Source organism: Pangasianodon hypophthalmus, chromosome 7, assembly GCF_027358585.1.
Source record: "Pangasianodon hypophthalmus isolate fPanHyp1 chromosome 7, fPanHyp1.pri, whole genome shotgun sequence".
In the NCBI taxonomy this organism is placed as follows: domain Eukaryota; kingdom Metazoa; phylum Chordata; class Actinopteri; order Siluriformes; family Pangasiidae; genus Pangasianodon; species Pangasianodon hypophthalmus.
In genome coordinates this window covers 14,252,439-14,266,975 of record NC_069716.1, presented here as the reverse complement: position 1 = coordinate 14,266,975, position 14,537 = coordinate 14,252,439, and the positions used below count along the sequence as shown (strand labels likewise).

The window sequence follows — 14,537 nt, the reverse complement described above, 5'->3', positions numbered from 1 at the left end:
CAGGCCGTGTTCCTCTCCCAGGCTACCACATGCAGACACACACAGCAGGATCGAGCACTTCGCCAGCAGGTATGTGGTTTGTCATATGTTTATGGGATTTTTCCAGTGATCTATTTAATACTGAACATAAATGCTGTACAATCCATACCTAAAACTAACCCTAACCTTTTTTTTTTTAGCTTTTCCTGTAAAAAAAATTATTCCCCTCTTGGGGAGCAGGGACACATCTCTACACATTTTTCTTGTTTTTATTTGATAAACATAATACAGCGATACAGAGCAGTATATAAAATATACACACTGAGACTGCTGAGGGTGCTGAGTCTGAGACTGCAGAGGGGTTTCAGCGCAAAGTGAAATGCATCATAACTTTGGGTTTCTCTCCATTCACACACACACACACACACACACACACACACAGATCAGCCCTAGTGTATAAACTGTCAGCCATCACACACATGAAATATTTTAATGTTTTCCCTCTGACTCGTACGCTCCTCTCTCTCTCTCTCTCTCTCTCTCTCTTTCTCTCACTCTCTGTGTCTATTTCTCCCTCCTGTCAACACACCTTATTCCTCCCTCTGCATTTCAGTTTTCCCCCAACCCATCAACATTCTTTTCACTCCCTTTCTTCTCCTTCTCATCCTCACACTTTCCCTTTACCTCTTTTTTCTCTTACCCTCTGTTTGACCTTTCCTTTGTGGGTGTGGGAATTGCCCATGATTAGAATTTACTTTTGTTTTCTCTGTTTAACTCTTATTCTAAACATTTCACTGCCTGTGAAAAACTTTCTGCTGACTTTGTGAAAATGTATTTCAGGTGTGCCAGCAGGCCTGGTATTATTAAACTGAAGTGTAAAAAATGCTTACTGGATAAAGTAGTAGGCTATGACGATAACATCAGTATCTTTGCATAGCTAAAAATTCCACTTGTTTAGTCAACTGAAAAGTTTCCCCAAGGCAGACAAATGCCATCCTTTTCTCCATCAGACCGAATGACAGAATGAAATCGTATTAGGCTCTACTAAGATCTTCCACTGAAGTAATCAGCTTCTCTTATCATTCTTGCTGATATAAAATCTGAGGTGTTGCAAATCATGGGTCTGTGGCCATCAGTCTTATCATGAAAACGTGCAAGAACATCCAAAATGAAGAATATGATAGATGTTAATAGAAAATATAGAAGATATTTATAATTGCACTATCCGTTAGCACCCAGATGAGGATGGGTTCCCTTTTGAGTCTGGTTCCTCTCAAGGTTTCTTCCTCATATCATCTCAGGGACTTTTCCCTTGCCACCGTCACCTGTGGCTTGCTCATTAGAGATAAATTCATAAATTTAAAATTTTTAACCTTGAATGTATATATTTCTGTGAAGCTGCTTTGTGACAATGTCCAAAAGAACATTTTCGGGCATCCACTCCTAAGGCTTCACCTGTAGTTTGTGTGCCCAAGACACATGGTACTTGGAGGTTTAGTGTGGACTATCGATGGCTATATGGTATGACTTTATTCAGTGCTTACACTATGAAGATGTTACATGACATGCAGGAAACACTCCTTACAGTTGGGTTTCTGGAAGGTACACATGGATCTAGTAGATCAATGAGAATGTTAAAAGGAGCTGATTGCTTCAGGAGTCTTGTCTTCTTACGAGGAAGAGCATAATAGAGGCTAAATGCCAGGCTAGGACAGTGGTGGTGGTTCTCTCATTCTGCCTGGTGGAGAAAAGGATTTTATGTAAGTATATACTGGTGACAAGATTCTCAGCCAAATCTAAATGTATTACAGTTTTGACTCGGTGTAGTTTTCCCTGGGATTGTTTTATTGAGACCTATGCATTTTGATGCAAAATAGATAGATAGATGCAACATAATTCAGATTTCAGACAGTGGAGAAGATTTACACCAAAAGGGAAATTGTACACAATTGGACACAATCTGAATATAGTAACTAAAGTCCAAGAATGACTTGAAAAACAAACAAAAACAGAGAAAAGGAGATGTGTATGAAAAACTCTGTAGTAACCTTTCAGAGGCTTATGGAGAAGTTTCAGGAGAACTTATAGGAGTTGCATTGTCTAGGTTGATGATATAAATGTGTTCATCAGCAAGATCTTGGAAGGGTGCTTTAAAAAAAAAAAGCATTAATCATGCATAACCTGAAGAAGTCTTACACTAATTCACTCTAATTCACATTTAGATCTCTTTGAGCTTCTTAGTTTCTGGTCCAAGATAAGATTCCCTTAGCTGTCCCTGAGAAGATTAAAGCAGTATGAAAGCATCCCAGATCTTAAAACCTAAAAACTTCATAGCTTTTGCCAACTTGTAGGCTGTTACCACATGTTCATCCAGTATTTAGCAGATTTTGTGGCCTCTTTGAACCACGACATAGAGAAGGATGTCCCATGGAATTAGACACAGAGGTGAATATATTATAGAGTATATACAGATACAAGTGCATGGGGGTGGGTGCTGTTTTTGCTCAAGATGGCCAGAGGAGGAGCATGTCATTGCATTCGTGTTAATATTAAATAATGCATATACGTACTACTCAGTCTGTGAAAAGGAGTGTCGTAACTGTTGGATGGATTATTAAGAAAATGGCATGTTTCTTTGGAAGAAATGCAATTTTAAGTTGCCAACAAAATAATTCAGCACTATCATGGACTTTCAATAATCCCAAAACCTCTTCCTGCTTATCTTTTTGGACTTTAAGATTCCAAACCTTTAGCTTTATTACTCTCTACAGGAAAGATACTCTGGATTTTATTCTGGATGCACTGTCCAGCAAGTTCAACAAAGCAAATTTCTATGTGCCATTGTTTTTTTATTAGGGTACAATAAGTGGGTATGAAAGGGTGAATATATGTTAAGGAAGAGAGGAATATTAAGTCACCCACTGTTACTTCTGCCAGGCAAACCAGTCAAAAAGAAAGATTCATGGTATACCAAAGACTGCTCAAATAATTACATTTTCCTGAAGCTAACAAGTTTCCCCTCTTGTGGAAAACTGTATTTATCCTCTTTTAATGCAACATGTTCCAAATAGTAACAGGTCAAATGTCTATAAATATAAAGCCGCTGATGAGTTGACGTGGATGAGTGAAGTCTGAAAGGCAGGGGTGGAAAGTACTTGTGTAATTGTGCTTCATTACTATACTTAAATATTATTTGGAGGTATTTATACTCTATTTGTGTGTTCTTGAAGCTGAATAATTGCTCTTTTACTTAATTGCATTTCCAAGAAAAAACTCTTACTTTTAACTACTGACATTTTTATTTAGACCTTCAGAATACTCATTACAAATCTCTTGTTCTCTCATCCCGCCGATGACTATATGCTATATGGGTTTCTGCTCATTATTTGCTTTATTTGCATTTTATTCACATTTCAATATAAAGCATCCAGTCAAATCCTTTAGTGTTAAAAAAATGTCTCAGGAATAGTTCATCATCATACCAAATCTCTTTAATTAAACACACTGGAGAGGCTAGAAATTGAATAGTGGGTGGGCCTGGGTAAAACATGGTGGTCACAGGTTTGAAAAGGAAACTCAAGTACCAGCAGTTGCTCAAAAGAATGACTGCAGAAAGTGGTCAATGAGTTGAAAGGCTGTCACTCAAGAGGTTTGTTCATTTGCCAGTTGATCAAAAATGCCACACACACACACACACACACACTCTCTCTCTCTCTCTCTCTCTCTCTCTCTCTCACACACACACACACACAGAAAAATGTTGCCACAGCTACAGCAGGTAAAAAACACACATTTCAGGAGTTTTGGCAATCTATAGGCTTAACATAAGCACAACAAATGGGCTGTCACAGAAGGCACTGAGTAGTGCTTAAGATATTAACTAAATCCAGCAGCTAAACACATCACGCCTAACAGAAAATCCTAAAATGCAAAACAACTGGCTGCAAAAAATAGGCTGGTAAATTTAGAGATGTTTATACTGCTGTGTTTTACAAGTGATTTTAATATTAAAGCTAACTAGAATTTAATTTCAATGAAACACCAGTTACAGTTATCCAAAATGCTACAGCCACACAGCTAGTGTATGTGAAATTAAATCACACCTTTCTCAGTCAATAAAGATGCAGCATAAACAAGAAAAGAAGGGTTGTCCTCCCTTTGAACAAAATTTTAACATTAGCTAATATAAGCTACAACAGAAACTGAGAAATGTACAGACTCGCATGCAGACTCAATGCACAGACTCTATGAAGAGTCGTAGTCACATTTGCATAGGTTTGTTATGCTTAACTGTTAATGTTTGCAGGCCTATCAATCTAACGTAACATTTTTGCATTCAAACGGAAAGTTTCCTACAGGCTATGGTGTTAAATTGCAAGGGAAAATCTAACCAATAATATTAGGACAAAATATTGTCTCAGAAGAAACTGACCACAAGAACTGTTTTAGCTAAGGTTTCTTTTAAATCTATTAGGAGAACCATTATAACAGTCTGTCACTGGTTTGTGATGAAATTTAAAATTGTTTTTAATAATAATAATAATAATAAATAATTTTATTCAAGTGAGGATTTTAACAGAAGACCTAGCCAGAATTGCCCGCTGTCTTAGATTTTTTTCAGATTTAAATCGTTTTATACACACACAAAAAAAAAACTACAGAAAAAGCCTCAGATTTCAGGTGATAAAAAGGAAACCTGACCTACTCTTATGCATATGATTAAAGATAATGTGTACAGTACACGGCCATAATTTTGTTGTAAATTCTTTATTGAACTAGCCTGCTACATGTTCACACACCACATGTTGATAAGTTTACATCAGTCACTAAGCAATGGTCACTCACTGTGGCTCATTAAATTGGCAGCTCCTAACAAGCAAGAGCTAGGTTTTGTGAATAATGTTAACAAGAACGTGGTGTAACCCTTAGCTACAAGAGTGCTTTTTTGGTAGGCCAGGCCTCCGAGTGGGTGGGCCCAGGCCTACGCAGGCCCCCCGTAGCTTCACCACTGGTTAAAAACATTTGCTTTTTAATACTTGAGTATATTTAAAAGTCTATGTCTAAAAGTAAGACTATGACACATTATGTGTACTTTCACTTATGTAATTTTTCCACCCTTGGTGAAAGGTAAACTATATCCACCTTAGCATGTCTCTACTCTTTAAATTTAGTAGACACTAATCTATTTTTAAGAAAATATAACATTCTTAACAGTTTCCACTAAAATTGATGGGGGTAAAGTATTTGTCTTTGACTGCCCTGGGCTTTGTAATCAGCAAAATGTTTAATTAGGGCCAGTTGTATTAACCAGTTTTGCATGTGCACGGGCAGCCCATTCAAGGATAGGCTATAGTGATCAGGAAATACAATGCTAGCTTGATGGAGTAAGAGAGTCAGACTCCTTGAAGTAGGAGAAACTGATTGAACTGGAATCAGGTGTGTAAGTGCTTGGGGAGAAAAAGCCTTGCAGCCTCACAGGCACTTTCTGGATCCTGATGCTACACTGTACGCAGTGGGAATGTATGTTTTCAGGGGGTGGGGCTGTGACCAGAGACTTGGCAAAAGACACTCAATTTAGTTTTCAATTACATTTTATTTGTACAGAGTTTTTAAATAATTGACGTTATCACAGAGCAGCTTTACAGAAATCTGACATCCATGACATATAACAAGATTGAAGGGGTGGACTTCTGTGGCTTGCATTGATTACAACTGCTTACAGTTTTTTGTAGCATGTGGCATAGTGTACTATTAGCTGTTTAACTGTGTGTGTCTCACCACTCTGTTTACTACCCCAGTTTTTACATGAATGAAAAAAGAAGTGCAGGTTTTTCTGAAGGAGGAATATTTATTTTCTTATTTTTTGCATATTTTCAGCTAATTTCAGCATGATCTGAGTGCTGGCTAAATGGAGAAGACAGGCTTTTTATTACCTGGATCAGGAGTGAAGAATCCTTTTTCATTTTACAGCTGAATGTAAAACTCCTTTAATTGAGTTTTTAGCTTCTTGTCCCAAATAAAGTGAGACAGAGAACGTGCTGTAAATGAAGTATTACATTATTTATTCTCTTATTAGTTGTCAAAGTTTCCCTTAAGTTTTAATATGAAAGAAATGTCATGAGTGCAGCTCAGCTTTTTGAACTTTGGTATGGGGGAAAAGGGTGATTCCGCTGAAGAATGATAGAAGTTTTTTTAAACACTGGATTAGGAACACAGCTGGCTGTATGTATTAAATGGCTGCAATGTAGGAGGCCCTGCTGAGACTGGGGACTGACACGCAATGTTTGAAGCCTACTCGAAAGGGGAGGATTTGGTGTAGTGTCATAGATAAGAAATGTGTGGAGAGGAACCTTTTCATCATCAAAAACTGATAAAAGGAAAGAGGGGGAGCACACTTCTGATTGATATGAGAGATAATGTAGGTTAGGCATATTCACTCAGTGAGGAGTCTTCATAAAGGGAAAACATTTATATAGTTGGATCAGCTTGTATGTTACACAAGCGCTGATGTGCTCCATAGTCCATTTAGACTTTCTACTTACTTACATACATATAATGTCTGTCTGGTAGATTAGAAGGCCATTTATCAATACACGCATATACACAAAGCATCTCATGTCTCCAGGTATATATATTCCTACATTCAGCTCCAGTACATCACTGTGATTCAACCACGATCTTCTCTAAATACAGGTCAGTCAAGAGCTGTTTCACCGAGCCCATAGATGCTGTAGCTGATTGAATCAGGAGCTGTCAGACCTGTGTCAAAGATTGACCAAGAGAGTAAGCACCTCTGTGAGAGACTGGCTTAGAACGGCAGCATGGATGATATAATCCTGACTTTGTGACAGGCCTTAGAAGCAAGGGTTAGAGCCCTCTGTATAGCTGAAGATAGGCTTAAAGAAATCTCTGAAAGATCTTTCCCAAGCTACAGGCATGGCAAAGCACTTTTTATTCTTTTCTCTTCAGGGGTCCCCACTGCTGCTAATTCTAACACACTGTCTTAGAAGCTATGAAGCCCTGTCTGTTTCCCTCCTAAGGGTGACTTCAGGCAGGCAAAGTACAAAGAGTTCCTAAAGCCATCTGCTAATGTCCATTATGTGTTGTTTATAATGCTGAGCACCTCTGGTTATTCACTCCAGTGCATCAGAGTATCTGTTCTCATTAGAGATGTCTTTTGATTTCTTGGAGTCAAATGATTCTGAATGACTGCAGTGATCTGCAGTCAGAGTCATGCATATGACAAGTTATCCGGCCTACTTATGGAAAGCCACCATCTTGCCGGATCCAGTTAATCAGAACTTTTGACTAAAAATAGTTTATAGTTATAGATATATTTTAGTCATTTGACTATTGTTAGTTTTAGTCTAGATTTAGTTGACGCAAAAATACAGCAGTTTCAGTCAACTAAAACTGAACAGTTTTAATCAATAAAAACAAATGATCTCAGTCTTTCCCACATCAAATGTCCCTAATATATTCTTTTTAAGTTTCTAAAACACAAATTCAACAATTTCATTCTTTCATTCTAAATGAAATGCGGTACTGCTTTACAAATACACTTACAAATACAAATTCACATTATCATTACAGACTTTCTGCTTCTCCTTTTCTGTGCATTGGCTGAAAATGTCATATGGCTACAACAGAGTTTCTTCCATGCAGCAGCTGCTTCATAATGAATTGAATGCATTTAATAATGTTGCTCTGATGAGCTCATTTGCTTCCACAAAGTTGGAAGCAAATAATTGTGTAGGATGTATTTGTATGCTATAGCATTAAGATTTTTAAGTCCACGTACTTTTATAGCCATATAGTGTATTACGTTTGAGAGTAGTCATTGCAGACTATTAAATATCTAGCCCTTTTTTCTATAAAGATAGGAGGAGTAGATTAGAATTTCCATATTCCATATTACTTTATAAACATTAAACATGCAGATTGTTTTCTTCTTTTTATTTAGTATGACTGTTGTATATGGTTCATGTTTTGGGACTGACCAATATGATCCCATAATTTCCATCCCTTTGTGTCTGTCTCTGTCATTCTCATTGCCTTTTTCCCTTCCTCTCACTGTCAGGCTGGCAGAAATGGAAAGCCAGAGCTGCTCCTTCTTCACTGACAGCCTCTCTCCGGATGAAAGTCTGTGAGTATGCTACCTGCCACCCCCACACCCTGAAACCTTTCATTGCCTTTTGTGTGTTTGTGTATGTGTGTGTGTGTGTGTGTGTGTGTATGCACCCTTTATGCTTGTGGACTGGGCAGTCACACAAAAATTTAGGAAGATAATGAAAATGACCCATGGCGATGTGCACAATCTGCTCTGCTCTATAAAATTCTTTGTGATTAAGGCATGGGGTTGTGGAAATAAATAGAGCCAACAGAATAAGGTTGGGGCAAAGAAATGCACTGAACTTTTATGTTTGGAGCTGCATGATGGCTGAAAGTGAGGTATGCATTATGTGCGAATACATACATTCCTCTCCGAAAGTATTGGAAAGCAAGGCCAATTCTTCTGTTGGGTTTGAGATCAAAAGCTGAATATGAGATGAAAGATCAGAATTTTGATGATATTTACATATACATCTAAATGTGTTAAACAAGTTAGAACATGGCACCTTTTGTTTGAACCCACACATTTTTCAAGTGATCAAAAATATTGGAAAATTCAACTGCCCAAACTACGCTTTTTGGTCTTAATAGCAGCTGTCTTTGGCTCTTCTGTATAACAGCCTATGCTGTCTGTCTCGTGTCTTAGTTTTCGGTGAGCATGTGTTTAATGTGTTGAGGCGATCGATTGCTGTAAAAGTGGAATTAGCAGCTCATTGAAGCACTATGAGCAACAACTTTGCTAGAAGTTATAAACGAAGGCAAATACAATATATCTGTCTAGATTTTTTACTAGTGTGATAGAAATGGGATTTAATGAGCACAATTTTCTCAAGTTTCTCTTTTAACAGTAAATGTCTCACCAATACCAGGCCTCCAAACTTCTCTCACTAGTGTGGGATTGATGAGCATGAGGCTCGAATAATTGCAAAAATATGTTGTAATGATTTTTTTTATTTCCACAACTGTAATTATCTGAGTGTGTATTGTTCTTAGTGAGTCAATATTTTTGGTTGTCCTGCTTTTTTCTTCCACTTATGGTACAGGTTGTTGAGTTTGTATGTACATTTGTATTGCAGGGATGCACTGATATTTAGCCTAAATTGCACTTTACAGTTATGTCTCTGTGAATGTATGAATAATGTTTTCTGTTATTATTATTATTATTATTATTATTATTAGTAGTAGTAGTAGTAGTATTGTTGTTGTTGTTGTTGAGTAAGCTTTACCTCCTTCATGTAGGATACATATACATGCACCATGTACCTGTGCACCATGTGCTTTTGTTGGGTGTAAATTCGCTATGCTGTTTGGTTCAGAGGATCTGTGGCACTCCACATGTTGCCTCCAAAAAAAAAAGTCTTTGGCATTTCTACATAAAAGTCGATATCGTTATGTTTTGATCTAGCTCAGAATTTAATTAAATCTCTTGAATCAAAGTCGCAGGTAAGCTCACTTCTGCAGTGTACAGCTCATTAGGCAGAGCATTGCTGAGTTGACATGCTAATCATTTAATATTGTAGCATCTAGATCAAAGGATCGTGTCAGCAGTGCTTCGGTGTGGTCTGTCAGCATGTTCGTTTCGTTCGGCATTCTTTTGTTCGTTGTGTGTTTATCTATGTCTTTGTGGAAGTGCACATGAGTGTGTATAAATAAGTATGAATAATGAGTATGTGTACAAGTTCTGTCACTTGCTAAATGCTTCTCTGCTGTGCACACTGTGTGTGTATCCAGTAGTGATGCATTTGTAAATGTTGCTTTTAGTCTCTGTGTTCATTGTCAGTGTGCTGCTGTGTGTCAGATCCTGTACGTGCCTAGCTCATGTGTAAGTGCATGTGTGTGTGCATGGCAGTGTTGTCGCTGAGTCAATGGTGTCACTTATGTCTCATGGTGCCCTCGGCAGATATATGCATGCTTTGCCGTGTATGTGTTTATTTGCTGTGGCTTTGTTTCCTCTTGTGTGGGTACCTCAACAATGTGGGTGTGTGAGAGAAAAAAAAGTGATATTCTTCTAGAAAATTCTAAATTTTGTTGAAAAGGAACATGTCAGAATGCTTGATGGTATCTTTAATGTTAGTGTGAAAGGCTGTTGTTAATACAAAGGCTGTTGTTAATATAAAGGTTGTTAATAGAACAAGGTGTTTCAGTTTAGTGTGTGTGTTATCTCTTGTGCATGGTGACTCAGGGATGAAGATCAGTACCTCCTGCGTCATTCCAGCCCCGCTCTGGAACATGACTGTCCGCCTGGGCCACACTTCCTCACCCACCTTGACTGCCACAACAAAGAGGAACTGCAGCGAACACTGGCCCGTCTGGAAAACGAGAACAGGTAAGGATGCCTACATGCATACACATACACACACACGCACACACACACACATACACACACACACAGTGCATACTATACATAGCACAGTCAGTGATTTATTTATATAGTGTATTCAGCTGCTTTGTTTTACAGAGAAAAATGTTTTCTCTTCTTCTGTGACTGATGAGCTTTGTTAACTAGAAGTTATCCAGAGGAGCTAAATGACAGCATGGAATTTTCTTGCAATTTGTTTTCATAACAGTCGATGAAGACCTAAAAGCACATCTACTGAAACTGCTCTGAGCTATTTCAAGCCAGAATATGAATGAAATTTATCTGCATTTTTCATCCACTGTGCCCACTGAAATGATGACTAACCATTTGGATCAACTATTAGTGCTCTCTTAACTTTTTTTTGCATGAAGGTCTCATATCCTGTAGCACATCTCAGACCTAGAAGCAACAGCAGAAAGATGAATAGCAGCAGAACTTCCATAATCACATATTTAAGTACCATAAGCAATGACACATTTTTATATGAGTAATTTCCATTTTTTTAGTTAAATAACCTCTGCTCTTTGGGTCTGGTGTCAGATTCTGGCCTCCATCCAAATAAGCGGTCAGTAAAGCAGGCCTAATGACAGAGGTCTGCAGGGCATCTGCAACCTTTAGAAATCTGTATTTCATGCTGTTGTCAGTGGCTTCAAGGCCAATGTGATGGCTTCCCCTATTAAAAGCCTATTAGTATTGTAATAAGAATTTGAAGCATTGCTACAGCTGCTAATATGCAGGCTGTTTCTGTAAATGGAAGATGTCAGAACATATCCTTCTTCGCACATGTTTTTTTATTGCAGTGCTATTTTTCAGACGACAGTTATAGTGACTCTAATCACTGCTGACATTCTTTACTCCCGCCAGCCACTGGAGTCCACCGCATCTCTTCCCACAGCTCCATCTAAGCCTTCCCCCCAAATCATCTCCCTCTATACACGTACATGCAAACAGTTCAATGATACCTTGATGTAGCTTCATGATCCAAGAAGTGATGAGTTTTCTGGATTTTTTTTTTTTTGAAACATAGACATTCCCATAGATTTAGCTGGGCATGCAACTGCTTCTTTGCAACAAGTCTGCACCCAATCAAAAGTCTCAACACTGTAACTGTGATTCCAAGAGAGGATAATTGTGTCTGCTCTCTGGATGGAAAGGGTGGCACTCACTCCTCTTTCCACTGTTGATTAGAGTGACACTAACAAATTGCAGACATCTGTCAGGAGGAGGAGGGCAGTTGCATGATGTTGCATTAGCATTTTGAAAAGATACGGTGGCGGGAGGGAGAGACACACATGACTCAGAGGAAGCACATATTAGTCCTCATCCTCCCTGGCTGTTTGCTGGGGTGAACTAGCTTTGGGTATTTGTCCTTTCTATTGTTTTTATATAATTTTAGACTACCACTTTTTGTGCTACTTTAATATTTAATGTTTACTTCATGGTCTGTCTTTGGTTCTGAGAAAAATTGCAAAAAGTGCAGTATTCTCTTGTCCCCTGCATACAGAGAAGCATTCAGTAAAATGAATGTCATTGAATACACTTCACACCAAAGATACAGCTCATCCAAATAATAAAATATGTGACAGTGAAGGGGGAGCAACTTTTTCTCCAGATTGGATGGTGAGAACAAATCCCTCAAAGGGATCAGGACCCTATGAATTACACAGGTAACTGTACACTTAGAGGAGACAAAGAGTCATATGTATTCCACTCAGCATTTACACCTTGGACCCAGGAAGCTTGATGAATACAAAACTGTCAGCAAAAGAAAATTGAATGTTGAAAGAAAAGAGAATTTAATTAAAGCCAGAAGAATATCCAGCTTAGTAACCACAGACATTTACAATGCTGTGAAAAAGGAAGAAAAAACTTACCATGAAACATTAGTTTCTTGTTCACTGATTCAAAGAAAATGTCTTTGGACTCACTGGTGATGCTTCATTAAACAGCACAACTATACACAACCACAGAGTTCATCAGGAAATGAAAGTGCAAAATGTAAGGGTGTTTTCAGCCAATGCAATCTGTGGATTTAAAACCAATAAAGCTTGCATTTCCCAATGTAAATATAGCAGCTGATGGAAAGCAGATGGAAATGATGAGCATAATGATGATGATGAGGATGCTGATAGTGATACACTTACAGTATACTCACTTTAATGCTGCATTAATGCATCTGAAAAAAAAAATACATCTGAAAAAATTCAGCATGTCATCTCAGCATAGCTGTTCTATCTACAACTTTCAAGCTACACTCAGGTTCTACTGGAAGTGGGCTGAGACTATCTCTCACAAGCACTCAAGGCTGGTTTCATATCAAGGTTGTTTGCTAAAGTTCCTACCACAAATCTGTTTTTTCGCCATTGTATACTTTTCATTTGGTTTAGTTGATTTCACATTGAAATGATTTTCAGGCACACCGAATTGTTTGCATACATGGGTGTTCTTTGATTGATCAAGAACTTGGCCTTGTATATTGGTTCCCATTGGTTTCTTCTGCATGTCATGCAAGTGCATTTTATTAGTGAAAAAATAGCATAGTCTAGTTGTTATTTACTAGGTAATAGTGTACAGATATTACCCATAGTTCTACATGCACTTATAGAGTTACTTCATAGGAATTTATCATATGCCAAAACATGGCAGTAACAGTTTCTGATGTTTCTACCTGCACTATTTAGTGCTATTTTACACACATTTCTATTGTTCATTGTATTTGAACAATTCAAAGGAAAACAAAATCATATGCATTAAATTACATGTCTATAAATGAAGAAATGCTCTTCAGGTGAGGTGGTCTTTATTTTTTGGTATTAACACAAAGAGTCATATGGTGAATTTTATGAAGATTGCAAAACATCTGGTGTGCATCATTTTCTCTTTGGCCATACTTTTGCAAATGGCACAACTTCAGCAGAAGGTGTGGTTCACTACCCACAGCGTTCAAATATGGGTGGAGTGTTCACATTGGTTAAGACAAACTGAACTAAAGAATAGGTTTGATAGGTCTGTACCAATCAAGGTTAGTGTGGAAGTGCGCCCAGGCCTGTTGTTTTGGTGATGTTCTCACAACTGCTCAAATAAACTGCACTAGTGGGTTAAACACACCAGTGTTGAAGTTTGAGAGGATAACAAACGTTAGTTAGGATATATACTTGCACCAAAAGTTAACAAGCAAACTAATTATCTTAGATTGCAATTATCTTAGAATGGCATTGGAATAACAATATTTGCAAGAAGGAATAAAGAACTTTGGATTTTCCATTTAAATCGCAATCTGCATATAGGCACTCATAGAACTGTTACCACTTCTAATGATAAAATGAGAAAGCTGGTCTGTTAGTGATGGATAAGTATGTGCAGGATGCTGCAGGGTGAGTACCGGCGGCTGAAATGGAAACATGAAGAGGCTGCAGCAGCAACACCACAGCTGGTGGAGGGCATCTCGGGCTTGGGCTTGCCACTTGGACAGCAGGATGAGGAGCTCTTGGCTGAGGCTCGAGTACTGCGGCAACACAAGAGTCGCCTGGAGACACGCATGCAGATACTGGAGGATCACAACAAGCAGTTGGAGTCACAACTCCACAGACTCAGAGAGCTACTGCTGCAGGTGGGGAAACGTATACATTTGAGAGGAATGAGAATCTGATTACTGATTTTGCTTTACATCAAAGTGTAAGGAATTTTGTTCTGAAAAAGGCAGTAAATGAGAAGGAAAGGAAGAGAAAGAGATCATTTTGAGAGTGGGAGAGTGGCAATAGGGACTCATCTGAGGTAAAATGAGGGGAGAAGAAGAGAGCTGATAAAAAGAGAGCTAATGAGAAAGAAGATCTGCAGAATGAAGAAAAAGGAGGTGATTTACAGAGTCTGAGAGAGGAGAATATTTGTTGAAATCAGCAGAAGGTATAATTGTGAAGATTAAGAATTAAATCATTTCCAGAGGCGAGGACACGGGCAGCTGGAAAGTAAGGACAGTTTAAGGGTTCATTTGTGCCAGATAAAAGAAAGCAGTGAAAACCAGGACAATGAAAGGCAGAGAACTCCAGTGCAGCTTTGCCAGGGTAAGATGAAGGATGACACAGATAAA

The 14,537-nt window shown here is 38.2% G+C and overlaps 1 protein-coding gene across 3 annotated transcripts in view; it reads left to right on the top strand.

The window, feature by feature from the left end:
* The window catches only part of drp2 (dystrophin related protein 2), a 139,616-nt gene that overhangs the window by 119,161 nt on the left and 5,918 nt on the right, over positions 1-14,537 (top strand). For all 3 annotated transcript variants that reach the window (XM_026917773.3, XM_026917772.3, XM_026917774.3), the window contains 4 exons: positions 4-69; positions 8,060-8,125; positions 10,274-10,417; positions 13,814-14,060. In XM_026917773.3, coding sequence (XP_026773574.1) covers positions 4-69; positions 8,060-8,125; positions 10,274-10,417; positions 13,814-14,060 — 523 coding nt within the window. The remainder of the gene's footprint in view (positions 1-3; positions 70-8,059; positions 8,126-10,273; positions 10,418-13,813; positions 14,061-14,537) is intronic.